Genomic DNA, 18,564 nt, shown 5'->3' with positions numbered 1-18,564 from the left:
GAAAACAAACGAAAAAATGTTTCCTATAACGTTAAATTGGGGAACGGCATTGCAGGTATTGGATCTGTTGTGTGGAACTAGTCTTCCAGAAATGAGGAGAGGAAAGAGAAAAGATTGTTCCTCCTCTCTACATATTGTGGACATTGGGATAAGCTTAAAATGACTGCAAGAGGCAATGATATACAATTTGAGACAAATTATCCCACTCACTAAAGAAGACAAGGGCATACATCTAAACATTTTTAAGAAAATGCAGGTTCCCCAACAATATACAATGTTTTCTAACCCTACTAAGTATATTAAAGCAGTGTTCCCCAATCCTGTCCTCAGGGCCCACCAACAGTGCATGTTTTGTGGAAATCCGCAGAGGTTGTTAATCAGCTCTGCTGAGACACTAATTACCCCACCTGTGAATGTTTGTGGTTTTCTGCAAAACATGTTCTGTTGGTGGGCCTTGAGGACAGGGTTGGGGAACAACAATTCCATAAAGTATTGAGCACTGAGTAAAGGTCCGTACACACGCCGGACTTTAGGCAACGACGGGTCCGTCGTTGCCTCCCGCTGGGTGGGCGTGCCAGCGACAGTCCGGCGTGTGTACGCTCTGTCGTCAGACTGATACGGCTGTTTCTGAGCGATCCGCCGGGCGGATCGCTCAGAAACAGCCGTATCAGTCTGACGACAGAGCGTACACACGCCGGACTGTCGTTGGCACGCCCACCCAGCGGGAGGCAACGACGGACCCGTCGTTGCCTAAAGTCCGGCGTGTGTACGGACCTTAAGAATAAAATGTTTAATTTATACCATTTGTTTTGTATCACTGGTCATGTACTGAACATCTAATGCTGGGAATACAAAATGAGGTTTTTTTTTCTGCAGATTTACTGGCCGATAGATTTTCCGAACGTTTTGCTGATCGTTTTCCCTTCACTTCTATGAGAAAAATGATCTGAAAAACTATCAAAATCAGAGCGGACCTGTTGAAATTTATCGAGCCATCCAACAGCCCCCCCCCCAAAAAAAATCATGGTGTATTCCCAGCATTAAACTCATTATAGCCAGCTGGTTGACACATCCATTTAAATGAGTCTGGAGACAACAACAAAAATAGATTATTTGCATTTCAGCTCAAAGGGGGGAAACCCTTAAAAACAAAACTGTGCCAGAGAGAAGTAGCTTACAGGACTTAATGCAACAGAATGTGTGAACAAGTCCATTTGTATCACTCCAAGATACACCGTGTTTTCCAGAGCAGAAGCAGGGTCTGAAAACCTATTTTAAACAAGGACAAACCATATTCAAAGGTCACTTACAATAAATCATCTAAATGGGAGGAGGATACATATATTTTACACATTCTGGAATTGCTTATACTTTAAATTAGGGATGTCAAATCGGTCCTTTGAGGGCCGAGGTCCTCACACATTTTTGACACAGCTCAAATTAATTGATGGGGCTGAATTAGGCAAGGTGTGGTCCATCAGGTAGAATACATTCCCCTCCTTCTCAGTCCATCCTAAATACTGGCATGGATCTGGCCCTCCAGGCCTGGAGTTCAACACCTGTGCTTTAAATTAATGCAGAAAAGAAGCCCATTATCATATCATGTCTAATTCATCCTCAATACTGGAAAACTAGAAGTATGTAACTTCTAGGTATTCTAGTACTATATTTTTCTGTCCTAGAATAAATGCTCCAAACTGTATAAAAGAATATGTGGAACAGTCCACTCAATTGCTGACTTGTAGATGCTGCACATTCTCTAGTTGTAATACTCAACCTATGCGCTCACTGCCTAGTGACTCACTATAGCAAAGCAAGTAAGCAGTCAGTACAGGCAAAAGCTGGGCCAGTGACTCAATAGTAATGAGACCACAAGTGGAGCATAACAGCCAGTGACATTGCAATGGTAAATCTCAGATTTAACGGTATGTCATGACAGATTCACTTTAATTTGCTTATAAGGACAATAAACATTACGCATAGTCCAGGTAAAAAGAGAATCATCAATAGTTCACTCATCGGCTTAACCCTTTCCACTCGGAGTTCTTTCCTAAAGGAAGTCATTTCTGCTCGGAGTTTTTTTTTTGTTATAGAAATGCGCTCCCCCTCTTACTCTCTCTCCCATTTCAACATGGAACATAACACCGTAACATGGTATATTTTATTTTAAAGAACACAACGTTTAATTTGATACCTTATTTGGACAGTTTGGCATCTTCTATTGGCTGGTAGCAGAGGAGAAAGCCAAGGTATGGTAAATTGGAAAAACAGTTTCCTGGGCGTAATCTGGGCCTGCGTGAGCAAGTTTCGCAATAATTGGTGGTTTTATGCCCACCACCCAGGGTCTTACTGTCCCTACACACAATGCAATCGTTGGTATTTCGATTGGGCAGATTAGCAATAAAATACTGGCTACTATTTACACCCTCCCCCAGTCCATCCCATAGGATGCCATTCATTATTTCTACAACTTTGCAGGCAATCTGTAAGGGAAAAAAAATTTAGTCTACAATTATTTTTCTTTCTTTTTTTGCAGAATGGAATCTGCAAAAGTGAACCAGCTACTACTTTTTATTTAAAAAAAACAAACAAAAACAACAAAAACAAAACACCAGGATAAACAAGGAAGCGACATTTAATTCTAAATGTCACCTCCTTCTAGCGCTGATGGGGACAAGAGGTATGGGGCTGGGGGGCACTGACAGTGTGGGCATGTAGTAATACATGCCCACAAACAGTCGCATGGTGATCGGCGGTTTGCGGCGGTCCCAATGCGCTGCAAACCGCCACTGCAGTGATGTCCTGCATAGCGGGACATACGAGCGCATCGGGCTTTTCCTTATGTCCCGCTGTGGAAAGGGTTAATGCACTTGAACACCTGATACAGCTTCTACAAATAGCATGCTTACCAAAAAAAAAAAAAAAAATTGCTTAGGGCTCTCTTTCACATCAGAGCTTGCGTTGGAGAACGCTCAAAGCATACGTTTTGTTGTATGCATTTTAATGCATTTTGATATGCGTTGCACTGCAATAAGTGTGCATTTTTAATGCGTATTCAATGCGTTACAGCACATAGGAAAAACGCAGGTAATTTTTTTTCTTTTTAGTTTTCAACTTTCTACATTGTTCCTCTGTTGCATTCTGGGACTGATTGCCTGCGTTAACGGTTTAAAAACACGCATAGTGTGCGTTTTACATTGACTAACATTGTAACGCATAAAGCTAGCGTCGGCCGAAAAAACTGCGCCTGGGTGCGTCGTAAAGCAACGCACAAAAACGCAGCGTTATATGTGAAAGCTAAAATGAAAGTCTATGGACTTTCATTTTACCTTGGGTAACACAAACTTTACCCGTTGCGTTGAAACGCAGAAAATCTGCCCTAATGTGAAAGAGCCCTTAGGTTTTTTTTCTATCTGCATGTGAAAATATGCTTTGAAGTGTGAACTAGCCCATTGATTAACATAAGTTCTAAGTTTTCCTATGCAGGAAAAATGCACGAAAACAAACAAGAGTGATCCCTGCCTTACACATAGAAGCGGAGGATATTATTTATGCAGTAACTGGTTCTCTTTGTGCCAAAAAGCCACACAGCCAGTGCCTATATCCCAGGAGACCTGACAGCAGAGGCTGAAGACTCAATCACATGTCATTGTTTGCAGAACAAGAAGACTAGATCTTTTGTTTCCACTGTACTTCAAGCATTGCTGTTATGTAATGGACATCCAATATTCCTCATTAACAGACAATAAGAAAATAAATCACTGTATTGACAGGCATCTTCATTACAACAGCTGCCAAATGATTTGTTGGAAGAAGGATAGCTTATGCATATAGGAGTAAGGGACTAAGCAGTTGGTAGCCTGCAAACCCTCCATGCTGATCAACTACTGATATAGTAACAATGCGCATGCTTATAGTACTTACCAAGAAACTCCCAAATGCGGAATTGAATATGGCAGCAGCCTGAAGAAAACAAAGTAAAATATGTATGATTATAAACGCAAGTTACTTTGCAAGATATTTACTTAAATGCAGCATTTAGTTTAAAAATTATAAGTGGTGTGTATCACAGAGTGTAAAAAATACCTGAATTGACCATAAAAATGCTAAACTAAAGGAAAGATTAGAGTGAGGGTCCTCCTGATATTTTACAGGCCCCCTTGTCTAGCTGGGCGCCCCTCCATTGTGTGTCATTCATAGCTCCGGTTGGAGCCAGTTGAGATAAAGGAGTGGCACATGCCCTGTCTCATTCCATGCTCCATGTGCCCACGCTCCTGCCAGCTAGGTACAGCAGCCACCACTGGGGGCATTCTCTGACCGTGCACACGTCATATTCTGGCAATTTCAAGGACACTTCTTTGGAAATTATTTCTTTTAACTTTTAAACTTCTTTTATGCTGTATATCACAATTTCAGATTTTCACACAAGAAGAAAACCCCTGAAAAACACAGAATACAGGACTTTTGTTTTTTTAAATACCTCAAAAATCCGAATGGCATGTAGTGTTAAAGAGCCCTAAGGGCCCGTTTCCACTAGGGCGAATTCGCATGCGTGGCCTGCATGCGAATTCGCATAGGCAATGAAAGTGGATGGGACTGTTTCCACTTGCCAGGATTTCTGAGCGTTTTTCTGTGCAGGATTTTTCTGCACGGTAGAGCCTGCAGAATTCGCCTGCGTGAGGAATTCAGGCGATTTGCACATAATGCATTTAATAGGGAAACCGCACATGCGTTTTTTGCCGCGATTTCGCATGAAAACTAATGCAAATTGAACCAGGCAGTGACATGGTTAAATTCGCATATACCCTGCCTATGCGAAATCGCATGCGAAATCGCGGCAAAAATCGCCCGCGGAATCGCATCCGCATGCGATTTCGTCAGCGGTGGAATCCCGGTGATTCTCACCGCACTAGTGGAAACGGGCCCTAACACAGATAAACCAGAAAAGGACGGAGCAGTGCTTTTCAGCGCTGCTAGATTTGGGCGCAGCCGGCGCCTCCATAGACTTCAATAGGAATCATTCCTATTGAAGCGCTCAGTGAGTAACGTCGGCTCCGTCAGAAGACAGAGCCGAAGTTGCTTAAAAACATAATAATTCGGCCTCCAGCAATCGCTGGAAGCCGAATTATTTCATTCCCCCACTATCCATGTCGGCCTGGAGGGGGAATAGTAATTAAATCGGCCCGGACTTGTGCAGAAGCAGGATCAGCCATATACCGCTGTATCCTGCGCCCAAGTCTACCGGCGCCGATTTCAAATGTACGCGAAAAGGATGAGCCATTTCACTACCAAGAACACACACACACACACACACACACACACACACTTTTTGCTCTTGTAAAGTAAAAATTCCCCTTTTGCAAAAAAAAAAAAAAAAAAAAAAAAGAAAAACCTCCCCTAATTTCAACTCTACACATTGTAATGAATTTGGCAATTTTTCTCAGCACCCTAAGGCCCCATTTACACTTAATCCGTTGGTATGCGTTAGTACGCGTTTTTTGCACAGCAGTGCATTGGGAAGAAGATTTCAGTTAAACGCGTTAATTGTAAAAGGTGCCATAGGAAACCATGAGCATTACTTTGAAAATCAGTTCTCTTTCAGTTATAACTGAGAGCAACCGATTAAGTGTAAAAGGACCCTTATGTCTGGTACACACCATGCAATTTCCTGTCACATGTCAAATTGATAATTTCCCACAGGTCCGATCTGATTTTCTGAACAATTTTCCGATCACTTCTATACAAAATTCATAAGAAAAATGATCGGGAAACAGATCAGATTGGACCTGTTGGAAATTATGGATTCGACAGTCAATCTGATGGGAAATTGCATGGTGTGTACAAGATTTCTAAGAGCATGCCTTCTAGGCATAACACAGCTTGTTGCAGTTATGTGGGTAGTCTAGAGGTGCGTACACACATGCGACTATAGTCGTTTGTAACGATCGTTCCCCGATCTTTACCAACGACGATCGTTACAAAAAACGAACCAACGACTATTAAGGCAAACGACGAACGAGGCAAATCGCTACAAAACAAAGTTCTGTCTTGGCGGATTTTTACCACCGACGATCGTTAGCAAAAGTGGCACATCGTTGGAAACGATCGTTCGTACCAGGCTGGACATGCGCATTTCACTTTTTCTCCAAGGAACTTTACAATTTTATGCGCAGGCGCATTAAGTGCTTTTACGTGGTGTAACGTTCGTTCTAACGATGTGATCGTTACATACTTTTTACAACTAACTTTACTTCGGTCGTTCTTTCGTCAATTAAAAGATCGTTCGTCGTTGACAACGAACGATCGTTGTCGCATGTGTGTACGTAGCATTGGAATGCAAGAGACTTTGTGGAAGTCTGTAGTCCACAATACAGTTGATATGGCTGCAAAGAAATTAGGTTTGAGTTTACTGATCGTTAAGCAATTCATAGTTACCAGCAACGTGAGATCAGTTTTTAACATTACTTAATAAGAATACAATTTTAAAAACAAAAAAATGTTTTTCTCAGAAAAATGCATCTTGTAGTTTGTTTAAAAATGCATGGCACAAGTGAATGCAATGCAACGCCGGGTGCAAGTCTTGCAGTGGAGTTCTATAAGTACATTTGCTCACAAACACATATTGGGCTCCCTTTTTCTCCTACGTTTCCTCCTAGGAGATTAGTTTTCATCTTCTGTTTAAAATAACTTTTGCACGCTGCAATTAAAAAAGTAATTGAAAAGTACTATTAAAATTATTCTGAGCATGCTCTTGCTTGTTTGGTTGCTTAAAAAAGGCACTTTTTTTAAATTCCCTATTTATATATTGTGAATATATGACCTAAGAGAAAACTTGGAAGAAAAAGTGAATTGGGTCAGGCCCATTGTGTGTAAGAGAGAGCTCCTCGACTTGCTGTTCTTTGACTTACTAGCTAGTGGCAATCAGACATGCTGAAAAAAATCTCGGGCCGTCATGCTAGATCAGGTGTGCAGCGGAAAGTGAGTGAGATATCGAACGAGCGCCAAAGTTTTAGAACCTCCAGCGCTGCCCCCACTAATGTTTTATGTGTGTCGTGCTCCCCCAAGGTGCCCGTGCAGTTATACTTTACCTTTATCCCTGTCCACACTAAGTGATTGTTGCAGTCGTGCCCTACATGACTTCACACACGCAGCCCACATGCTGTAACGTCTACAACAACATGGGGGCGCAAATGTGGAAGCCCCCCCCCCCCAAAAAAAAAAAAAAATACTGCAAGCTCTTTCACACAATGGGCCTGACCAGATTCACTTTTTCTCCCAAGTTTTCTCCTAGGCCATATAGTCACAGTATAAATAAAGTGCCTTTTAAGCAAAGCAAGAGCATGTTCAGAATAATTTTGACAGTACTTTTCAACTACTTTTTTGATACATTTTCCCGGTGTTTGCATTTCGTGCAAAAAAAAAAAAAAAAAAAAAAAAAAAAAAACCCAAATACAAACGCATTATGAAATTGACTGTTCGCACAAAAATTGTGCCAAAAACAATCTTAGGGGGAATAAAATACACTGTATTTGCAAACAAATCCTAAGACAGCATCCCCCATCACACAGAGATGGTGCACTCCAAAGTTCTGACTAGCAAGGTGGCACAACACCGCATTAACATTACCAAATTATTTAGGTGTGTACAATATGACAAAGATGAGAGGTGAAAGAATGTTAAGTTCAGGTTTGCCGTTAAAAAGAATCTTAAAGAGACTCTGAAGCGAGAATAAATCTCTAATCGCGGCTAAACGGGGGTCCCTTCACCCCCAAAAACCCACCCCCGCAAAACTTAGTCGTAGATTTCTTTCTTCCTGGAGGCAGGGCTAACGGCTGCAGCCCTATCGCCGCCTCTCCCCCCCCCCCCCCCTCTCAGTGAAGGAAGACTGAGAGGGGCGGGGGAGAGGCGGAGGTTCGCGTCTAATAGACGCGCATGAGGCAGGGCTGCGGCGATTAGCCCTGCCCAATGCGGAAGCGCTCCCTGGCTGCACGGAGGGGATTTGGGGGTGAAGGGACCCCCATTAAGCCGCGGGATAGCGGCGTTTTAGCAGGGGCACACATGCCCCTGCTAGCTATGAGGTCTGAAGCGAGATTTATTCTCGCTTCAGACTCTCTTTAAAGGAGTTATCAGGGAAATATAAAGAAATGAGCTTTACTCACCTCAGGCTTTCTCCAGCCTCTTGCAGCCGACTGTCCCACGCGGTCACCTCCGCTTCTCGTCGCTCGGTATTCAGGCGACTGCGGGGTCGGCCTTACTGCGGCTGCGCGAAGCGCCGCTGTCAATCATGGCCACGTGGGTCGCGGCAAACTGCGCATGCGCAGAACTACTGCGCCTGCGCAGTTCACCGCGGCCATGATTGACAGAGGCCCTTCGTGCAGGCCGACCCCGCGGTCGCCTGAATACTGAGCAGCGAGAAGTGGAGGTGACAGCGCGGGACAGTCGGCTGCAAGAGGCTGGAGAAAGCTTGAGGTGAGTAAAGCTCATTTCTTTATATTATATCTGATTACTCCTTTAACCAAGTAAAAAAAAAAATACATGTTTCACTTACCTGGGGCCTCACTATCGGTTAACATTTTTTCAGATAGGAGATGTTTGGGAAGTGCTGCTAAGTACTGGTGTATAAATTTGAATCCTTATCTCTTTGTTCACGGTTATCGAATTCCTTTCACATTTTTCTGAGGGCAGTTTGCTGTAATTCTGATGCCAGAGTGAGCCATGAGGGGGGGGGGGGGGGGGGGGGGGGGGAATTCCCTCACAGTATCGGTTAACTCTGTGTGTGCAGAGAGCTCAGTCAGAGACAGGCAGAGCTTTCTCACAGAGAGCAGAGGAGATGTATCTTATGTGCAACATAAACCATTTGTAATTGTGTGTGTGAAACCTGATAGGCTTTTGTTTTCATATAACTCTGCTTCAATATTACACGGTTCTTAGCATGTTAGACTGCAGAGAATCATCTATGCAAATGAGACATTCCAAACGTAGATAAAATCTCCACACATTGAATTACAGCTTTTGCCTCTGATATTTAACATGAAAAGTAGGAAAATTCTTACACTGCTACTAAGGGCTCTTTCACATTAGACAACGCGTGCAGGATCCTTTCTCCTGCACGCGTTGTCTGCCTGCGGCGTGTCGTCGGGTATCTGCGGTGCGATGCAATCAGCGGCGGTAGCTGGTAATTAAACCCGATGGAAAACGCAGACTCGCGGGTGCGTTGGACGAAAAATCGGCGTCTGGGTGCGTCGGAACCGCAACGCATCGAAACGCAGCGTCAGGTGTGAAAGGTAACATGAAAGTCTATGGACTTTCACCTTACCTTGGTTAACGCAAACGTTAGCAGTTTGCATTAACGCACAAAATTTGCCCTAATGTGAAAGAGCCCTTAGACATTATTTGTATTTTGTCATTTTAGAACACTTGGGCAGGGATAGTTTCCCTTTAATTAACCACTTCACCCCAAAGGGTTTTTTTACCCTAAAGCCCAATCTACACGATACGATTCTTTGTACGTTTCGATTACGATTACTAGCACTGACTGTTGTACTACAGTACCAACTACACAATAACCGTAATCCTATCCCCTAATCCCTAACCTAACCTAAACCTTAAACCCCATCTACACGATATGATTCTTTGTGCGATTCAATTACGATTCTATTTACGATCCGATTAAATCCGACATGTCCGATCGGGATTCAATTTAATTCGATTTGAAATTGCAAGACAATGGCAAATCGAATTGAATCCTGATCGGACATGTTGGATTTAATCAGATCGTAAATAGAATCGTAATCGAATCGTACAAAGAATCGTATCGTGTAGATGGGGCTTTACAGACAAGAGCGATTTTCACCGTTCAGTGCTCATCCCTTTCATTTGCAAATAGCTTAATCACTACTAATCACAATGAAATGATCTAGATCTTGTTTTTTTCACCACCAATTAGGCTTTTTAAGGTTAATATTTGTTTTCAGTAATTACTTTTTACTTTTTTTATGCATTTTAAAAAGGGAAAAACAAGGAAAAAAATTACTCCAATATTATCCCCTATATCTGTAATATAAACGCTGCTACTGTACATAAAACCCACACATTTTATCTGCCTATTTGTACTGGTTATCACAAGATTTTAATTACCATATTTTTCGGACTATAAGACGCACTTTTTCTTCCCCAAAAGTGAGGGGGAAAAGTGCCTGCGTCTTATATAGACCGAATACAGGGAGTTCCCGACATACGAACGCCCGCCGCTACGAACCGCCGCCTTCTCAGGGATTCCCTGTAATGCCTGAGCTGTCCTCCTGCACTGCCCATATGTAAGGTGAATAGCGCGGTTATTTCCTGTTAAGATAATTTGCATTGATCCCCGGCCACCTACTGTATGTAAACTAATTAGCATTTAGTCACGCCGCCCTCCTGATCGTGCAAGCTAATTAGCATTCAATGACGCGCCTCCCGCATGTGCAAGTAAATTAACATTTAATGACGCGCCTCCCGCCCCTGTAATTCTAATTAGCATTCAATGACGTGCCTCCTGCCCGTGTAAGTAAATTAGCATTCCATGCCCCGACGTAAGGTATCGGTAATTAGCCGCGGGCATCACTCACCTGAGACTGGAAGCCTGAGATGAACAGCTTTTTTTTTTTTTTTTTTTTTTAAGCTTTCTTGGCAGTCCCGGGTAAGCAAGGCTATTAGCCCCATGCACGGAAAAAGCGTGAGTGCCCTAAAAGCACCACCACAAAACGTGCATGAGTAGCCACGGGCCCCACAATACAGCAGGGCCCTTCCGGCTGTTCCCCGAAGGGAACCTTCCTCCTTTGCCATCGGCTCAGGGGGTGGCATCCAACACCCAAGGGGTTGGAGGATCCTGGAGTCCTCCGACACCCGAAGGATTGGAGGACGCCGACGTTGCCCAGTGGTTACCCAAAGGGCCTGGCCATGTGGCAACCGTGTCCACATGGTGCGGGTGGCTCCCCCGAGAGGGAGGGTGGCAACCGAAGTCCCCAGGGGACAAGTCCCCGGTGCCAGCAAGCTGGCCTCGACCTTGCGGCCGGAGTAATAAAAATTCTGCACTCTCCCTAGCCAAAAGGCCGGGGAGCTGCATTAGTCGGCTATGCATATGGGCAGTACAGACCAAAGCACCCTACTTCCGCCTGGGATCTGCCACATCCCAGGTTTTTTTCAGGTGCACCTGGAGCGCCACTTCCAGGGGCAGTACGCCTAAGCAAAGCCCTCAGCCATTCAGCTTCGACCATGGTATAAATCCATTCAATCAGCCTCTGGGGAGTTACGACAAGAAGGGACACCCTGCCACAGTGCCATCCCTCCAGATCCCCCCAAAAACCTCAAGAACATATACTACACTTGATCTTAGCCAAAAGGCCTGAGATGAACAGCTGGTTGTCTCGCTCACACCTTCCTCTTAGTGACGGTCGCGTATGTAATGACGCAACCAGGAAGTGCCGGCCCGGCAATAGGAGGAAGGTGTGAGCGAGACAAGCAGCTGTTCATCGCAGGCTTCCAGTCTCAGGTGAGTGATGCCCGCAGCTAATTACCAATACCTTACGTCGGGAGATTGAATGCTAATTTACTTACACAGGCAGGAGGCACATAATTGAATGCTAATTAGAATTACGCGGGCGGGAGGCGTGTCATTGAATGCTAATTTACTAACACGGTCGAGAGAGGGCTAATTAAATGCTAATTTACTTACAGGGGCTGGAGAGGTGTAATTAAATGCTAATTAGCTTATACATGGAGGATACATGTAACTAATTACCAGGGGAGAGATACTGGCTCGGAGGCAAGAGGAGGACATGAACGGGGACAGGAGGATGATTCCAAGGGGGACAGGAGGACACAAGGGGGACTGGAAGACATAAGGGGACTAGAGGAGGATATATAATTGGGAAGAGCATCTACAAGACGTTCCTGGACCTTGGACAAACCAGATTTAGTATTTTTCTTTTTTTCCCTGGTTTTTGCTCTCTAAATCTAGGGGTGTCTTATAGTCCGGAGCGTCTTCTAGTCCGAAAAATACGGTATGTCCCTAGTACAAAGTATGGTGACAATATATTATTTGGAAATAAAGGTGTAATTTTTTGGGGGTGTTTTTCCCACTAATCTAACATGCACGCATGCATAAACGGACGTGCATGCGCGCACGTGCTCAGTGGCAGCAGCACGGTTTTACTTATAAAAATGTCCTGGAGCAGTTAAGAGGCTCTAGCAGGATGTTTTTATAAGTCTGCTTGTCATTAAGTGGTTAATCTATCTACATTCACATCTCTTTAGAAGCAGTATTAACCTTCATGAACTGACATGAAAGAGTGTTTATCTTACTGTCTGTACAATATTTCCAGTATAAAAATGTAGTTCACTGTATTGGTCAATACATATATGCAATAAAATACTATAATTCTGCTGTTCTGTCATGCATTAAATACTTAGAAACACTGAAGCGGAAAAAAAAAAAAATGATATAGTGAATTGGTTGTGTACTATGAATAATTACTAGAAGTTTAGCAGCAAAGAAAATATTCTCATACTTTTATTTTCAGGTATATAGTGTTTTTTCTAACATTGCATCATTCTATAATATGTGCACATTACACAACACTCAGCATTCAAAATGAGTCTTTCAGAGCAGTCTGTGAAGTAATGACCTCTCCTCTAGTAGAGGAAAAGTAAATAGTCCAGGAACAGTTGAGATAATAAAAGTCAGATAACAGCCCTCTCCACGACTAACTTAGTCGGAGAGCTTAATGGCTTGTTTGCATAGAGATAACAACTGGAGTTTCTCAACTCTTCCTGTACTGGAAACAATTACACTGATGTATTTGATCTTAATGTTTTATTTCTTAGCTGTGCTACACATACAAACCATAATATTTTTTTTTCGCTTCAGTGTCTCTTTAAATTTTACTGTAACTAATAAACAAAAAAAAAAAAAAATTAAGCAAGGCATTGTAAGAGCTAAATTAAATAACCGGTCACTCCTTACAAAAATGAAGTTGCTTTTGTATAAGTGTGCTTTAAGAAGGCCAAAGCAAGGACAATGACAGATGGGAAGGACACCAAGGAGAGACTGTAAGCAGGACAAGCAGTGCACAGTGCTGTGTTACAAGCGTATTGGTCACTGACTTATGTATGGCTACAGCCTTTCTTAGGGGGCCTATTATTCTCAAATTTAGTTATTATACTGCAGTTATTTGGACATATATTATGAAGATGATGACAGTTGATAAAATATCTTCAGCAAGACCCCCTTTTACATAAAGTCCAGACCCAGCGCTCTACAATTCTTGCTCCTGGATAGGATATTGCAAGTGTTACTGGCTGAAATACACCTGGGCTTTTAAAAAGACTGTTTAAATGCATACGAAAAGATCAAGGCACACTGTGACACAGTAAGATGGCGTTAATAGTTAAATAATATACCCATAAACCAAGCAGGTCTATAAAACACAAGGCAATGTTCCATTGTGATACATGTATTGCTGCATCTCCAGATACAAATACCGTATATACTCGCAAGCAAGCCGACCCGCATGTAAGCCGACCCCCCCACTTTTACCCCAAAAAACAGGAAAAAATGATTGACCCTCATGTAAGCCGGGGGTAGGAAACGCTGGCCGCGTGATCCCCCCAGTATGTCCCAGTATAGCTAGTATAGTGCCCAGTATAGGTAGGTAGTGCTCAGTATAGCAAGTAAAATGCCCCAGTATAGCTAGTATAGTGCTCATTATAGCTAGTATAGTGCTCAGTATAGCTAGTATAGTGCTCATTATAGCTAGTGAAGTGCCCCAGTTTAGCTAGTATAGTGCTCAGTATAGGTAGGTAGTGCTCAGTATAGCTAGTAAAATGCCACAGTATAGCTAGTATAGTGCTCAGTATAGCTAGTATAGTGCTCAGTATAGGTAGGTAGTGCTCAGTATAGCTAGTAAAATGCCCCAGTATAGCTAGTATAGTGCTCAGTATAGTGCTCAGTATAGCTAGTATAGTGCTCAGTATAGCTAGTGAAGTGCCCCAGTTTAGCTAGTATAGTGCCCAGTATAGCTAGTATAGTGCCCCATTATAGCTAGTATAGTGCCCCCAGTATAGCTAGTATAGTGCCCCCAGTATAGCTAGTATAGTGCCCCCAGTATAGCTAGTATAGTGCCCCCAGTATAGCTAGTATAGTGCCCCCAGTATAGCTAGTATAGTGCCCCATTATAGCTAGTATAGTGCCCCATATAGCTAGCTATAGTGCCCCAGTATGGGTGGGTGGGTGGGTGGGTAGGTGCTGTCCCTCCCCGCTCCCCCTGCGGCCGCCGCTGCTGCTATTACCTCAGGCGGCGCCGCTTCCTCTATCCCCGTCCTCCTCCGGTAGTAACTCATTCACAGCAGCGCGCCTCTCGCTGCTGTGATGACGAGGAAACCATAGAGAGCGGCTTCCTGTAGCGCGATGCCGTTACTATGGGAACCGCTCTCTATGGTTTCCTGCGTCATCACAGCAGCGGGGGGCGCGCTGCTGTGTGAATGAGTTACTACCGGAGGAGGACGGGGATAGAGGAAGCGGCGCCGCCTGAGGTAATAGCAGCAGCGGCGGCCGCAGGGGGAGCGGGGAGGGACAGCACCTACCCACCCACCCACCCACACATGACTCGCAAGCAAGCCGACCCCCCAACTTTGGCCCACTTTTGGGGGGTCAAAAATTCGGCTTGCTTGCGAGTATATACGGTAGGTATTTTTCTGTTTGCACCGACCGTATCATGCTTAAAGGGGCGTGTGACGGTTCCAAGACCACAGAGCCCAGAGACACAGTGTATAGCGGCAGATTAAACAAAACCCGACTGGCGGGGCATTTATTGGTCACACAGTTCACACAAAAAGTTTACAATATTACTATATAATCCACAAAGGAGTGTCCGATTCCCCCTACCAAGCAGTCACAATTCCCAGCTTCGCAGGCAAAGCAACATAAGTCCCAAAGTTCCAGTAACTCCACCAATAGAAGGTGTCCAAGAGGTGCACAACAGATCCCAACAGTCCCAATAGATGCAGTTCTCATCAGTCCCAATATCCAGTAGACATCCGACAAGTCTACACGACCAGATGCAGGTGAGATACACCAGTCCACAGTCCAGGGCCTCAGGACACTAAGTTCAGCACATCCTATTGGTGTCCTGGCCGCATGGGAAATTCTTCTGGCTCACAACAGATCCTGGGAGCTGCTCTCCCTTCCCCAGACACAATCCAACTCCTTTCCATGAGGTACAAACATGAAACCAGCTCTGCTCTCAGGTGCCTAGCTGTCTGCCTCCAGTGGAGAGCCAACCACTCAGCAGCCTAAATAGTGAATGGCCTTAGGCTGATAAGGTGTATCTCTGATGTCTCCAGAGGGTGGGGAAAGGTGAGACTTCTATGGGACAGCAAATTATTATTATTATTATTATTATTATTATTATTATTATTATTATTTATTAGATTTATATAGCGCCAACATATTACGCAGCGCTGTACAATAAACAGGATTACAGACAATGATAACAGGGTTGACAGAACAATACAGGTAACAGACCATAGATACAACAATACAGGTAATAGCAATAAGATACGCAACATAATGCAGATAATAGTACAATGCCAGATCATAAACTGGAATGGTAGTGGTAAAAAAATACCAGTTCCAAATTCTGGGTAAAGTGCACACAGTCAAGTATGATACACAAGGGAAGAGGGCCCTGCCAAAGGCTTACAATCTAGAGGGAGGGGCTGGTGACACAAAAAGGAGGGGGTGCATCAAGAAGTTATTGGCAGAAAGGATTAGGGTAGTGTTGAGTTGATGTAGGCCTCCTTGAAGAAGTGAGTTTTGAGTGCTTTTTTAAAGGTGTTGAAGGTGGGAGAGAGCCTGATGGGCAGCGGGAGAGAGTTCCACAGGATAGGGGCAGCTCTAGTGAAGTCCTGCAGTTTGGCATGGGAGTGCGAGATGCGTGGGGTGGTTAAGAGGAGGTCGTTGGAGGAACGAAGTGGGCAGCCAGGTGTATATCTGCTGACCAGGTCAGAGATGTAGGTTGGGCAGGACTTGTGTAAGGATTTGTATGCCAAACATAGGATCTTGAAGCGGATTCTGAAGTGAATTGGAAGCCAATGAAGGGATTTGCGTAGGGGAGTTGTGGAGACAGAGCGGTGGGAGGAGTAGATGAGTCTGGCTGCTGCGTTCATGATGGATTTTAGGGGGGCGATGCGGTTTTGAGGAAGGCCTGACAAGAGGGAGTTGCAGTAGTCCAGGCGGGAGATGATGAGGGCATGGACAAGGAGTTTGGTAGTGTCTGGGGTCAGGAAAGGCCGGATCTTGGAGATGTTGCGTAAGTGGAAATAGCAAGCTCTAGCTACGGTTTGGATGTGGGAGGTGAAGGAGAGGGCCGAGTCTAGGGTGACACCCAGGCAGCGGGCTTGTGTGGTTCGATGAATGATTGTGCCATTGACAGTGACAGAGGTCAGTGGGGGGGTGAAGCAGCACGGGGCGGGAAGATTAGGAGCTCAGTCTTATCCAGGTTTAATTTTAGGAACCTGGCAGACATCCACGATGAAATAGCTGAGAGACCAGAGGATACCTTCCCCATGGTGGTGGTGGAGAGGTCAGTGGTATGGAGGTAAATCTGGGCGTCATCTGCATATAGGTGATAGTTGAAACCCAGAGAGGAGATGAGTTTTCCGATGGAGGCGGTGTAAATGGAGAACAGCAGGGGACCAAGAACAGAGCCTTGGGGGACCCAAACTAAAGGTGGGAAGGAGGTTGAGGAGGAACCATTGAAGGAGGTCTTGAAGGAGCGATTTGAGAGGTAGGAGGAAAACCATGCTAGGGCACGGTCTTGGATACCCACAGATTGCAGGGACTGGAGTAGCAGGGAGTGATCAACAGTGTCGAATGCTGATGAGTGGTCTAGGAGGAGAAGGATAGTGTATTTTCCTTCGGCCTTGGCAAGCGTGAGGTCATTGACGACCTTGGTGAGGGCAGTCTCGGTGGAGTGGCCTGGCCGAAATCCTGATTGTAGGGGATCAAACAGGGAGTTGGAGTCAAGGTAATGGGTCATGCGCTGGTGGGCTAAACGCTCTAGGAGTTTAGATGCAAAAGGGAGTAAGGAGATGGGACGGTAGCTGGATGGAAGTGAGGGGTCTAGTGAGGGTTTTTTAAGTAGGGGAAGTACAGTGGCCTGTTTGAAGTCAGAGGGGAAGGTACCCGTGGATAGGGAGAGGTAAAACAGAGTGGTGAGGACAGGAGCCAGAACAGGGAAGTGAGGACGGAGGCATTTGGATGGCACAGGGTCTAGGGGGCTGGAGGTGGCAGGAGAAGTGGCTAGGAGATGGCTGACTTGGTCCTCTGTGATAGGAGTAAAGGCAGTGAGTGGTGGGTGGGGTGGGGAATAGGTATTGGTGGGGGAGGAATAGGTGGTGGAGTGGAGGCATGAGATTTCCCGTTGGATGCTGGCTATTTTGTCTGTAAAGTGGGTGGACAGATCAGTGGCTGAGAGGGCGGAGGTGGGGGGAGGAGTGGTGGGGTTAAGGAGGGAGTTGAAGGTGGCGAAGAGGCGCCGAGGGTTGGAGGCTTGGGATCCGATCAAGGCAGCAAAGTATTTTTGTTTAGCATCAGTTAATGCGGTATAGAGCAGCTGCAGGTTGGCCTTGTACGCCAAGAAGTCGGAGTTGCTGCGGGATTTCCTCCATTTGCGTTCGTAGGTGCGTGTCTGTTTTTGGAGGTTGCGAGTGTGTGCATTGTGCCAGGGCTGGGGGTTGATGGGACGGCTGCGGCGGAATGTGGGGGGTGCAGCAATGTCTAGGGCTGCTGAAAGGGCCTGGTTGTATTTGGCCACGGCTTGGTTTGGGCAGGTAACGTTTGGGAGGGTGGATGTGAGGGAGTGGAGGGGGTTGGCTAGTGCAGTTGGGTCTAGGTTATGCAAATCTCTCTGCCAATGACCTGAGGGTGGTGGAGGGTTGGGGGAGGATGATGGGGTGATGGAGAAAGAGAGAAGGTGATGGTCGGAGAGGGGAAAGGGTGTGATGTCCAGGTTGGGGAGGGTAGCAGATTTTGAGAGAATCAGGTTTGAGTGTGGCCAGCGCGGTGGGTGGGGGAATTGGTGTGTTGGGAGAGGCCAAGGGAAGTAGTGAGGGAGAGCAGTTGAGAGGCTTCAGGGGAGTAAGGACTGTCCATGGGGATGTTGAAGTCCCCAAGTATGATTGTGGGGAGGTCAGAGGAGAGGATGTGTGGGAGGCAAGAGGCCAGGTTGTCCAGGAATTGTTTAATGGAGGTGGATGGGGGGCGGTAAAGGACTGTGATGACTGCTGGAAGGGGATGGTAGAGGCGGATAACATGTGTCTCAAAGGATGTAAAGTTTAAAGAAGGGGGTGGCGTGAGGACACGGAAAGTGCAGGACGGGGAGAGGAGCAGACCCACCCCTCCCCCAGACCTGTTTTCTGGTCTGGGGGTGTGACTGAGGTGAAGTCCTCCATAGGAGAGGGCCGCTGCTGCAGCAGAGTCAGAGGGGGTGAGCCATGTCTCTGTGAGGGCAAGGAGGGTGAGGG

The 18,564-nt window shown here is 45.4% G+C and overlaps 1 protein-coding gene across 2 annotated transcripts in view; it reads right to left on the bottom strand.

Moving 5' to 3' along the window:
- SLC10A7 (solute carrier family 10 member 7) overlaps positions 1-18,564 on the bottom strand; it is a 230,139-nt gene that overhangs the window by 124,299 nt on the left and 87,276 nt on the right. The window contains exon 5 of one of the 2 annotated variants that reach the window (XM_068269731.1): positions 3,925-3,963. In XM_068269731.1, coding sequence (XP_068125832.1) covers positions 3,925-3,963 — 39 coding nt within the window. Of the gene's footprint in view, positions 1-3,924; positions 3,964-14,913; positions 15,404-18,564 lie in introns of those variants that run through there. The other variant, XM_068269740.1, reaches the window with a different exon arrangement.

The sequence above is a fragment of the Hyperolius riggenbachi genome, chromosome 1, assembly GCF_040937935.1.
Source record: "Hyperolius riggenbachi isolate aHypRig1 chromosome 1, aHypRig1.pri, whole genome shotgun sequence".
NCBI classification, from domain to species: Eukaryota; Metazoa; Chordata; class Amphibia; order Anura; family Hyperoliidae; genus Hyperolius; species Hyperolius riggenbachi.
This window is presented reverse-complemented; position numbering and strand designations above follow the sequence as displayed.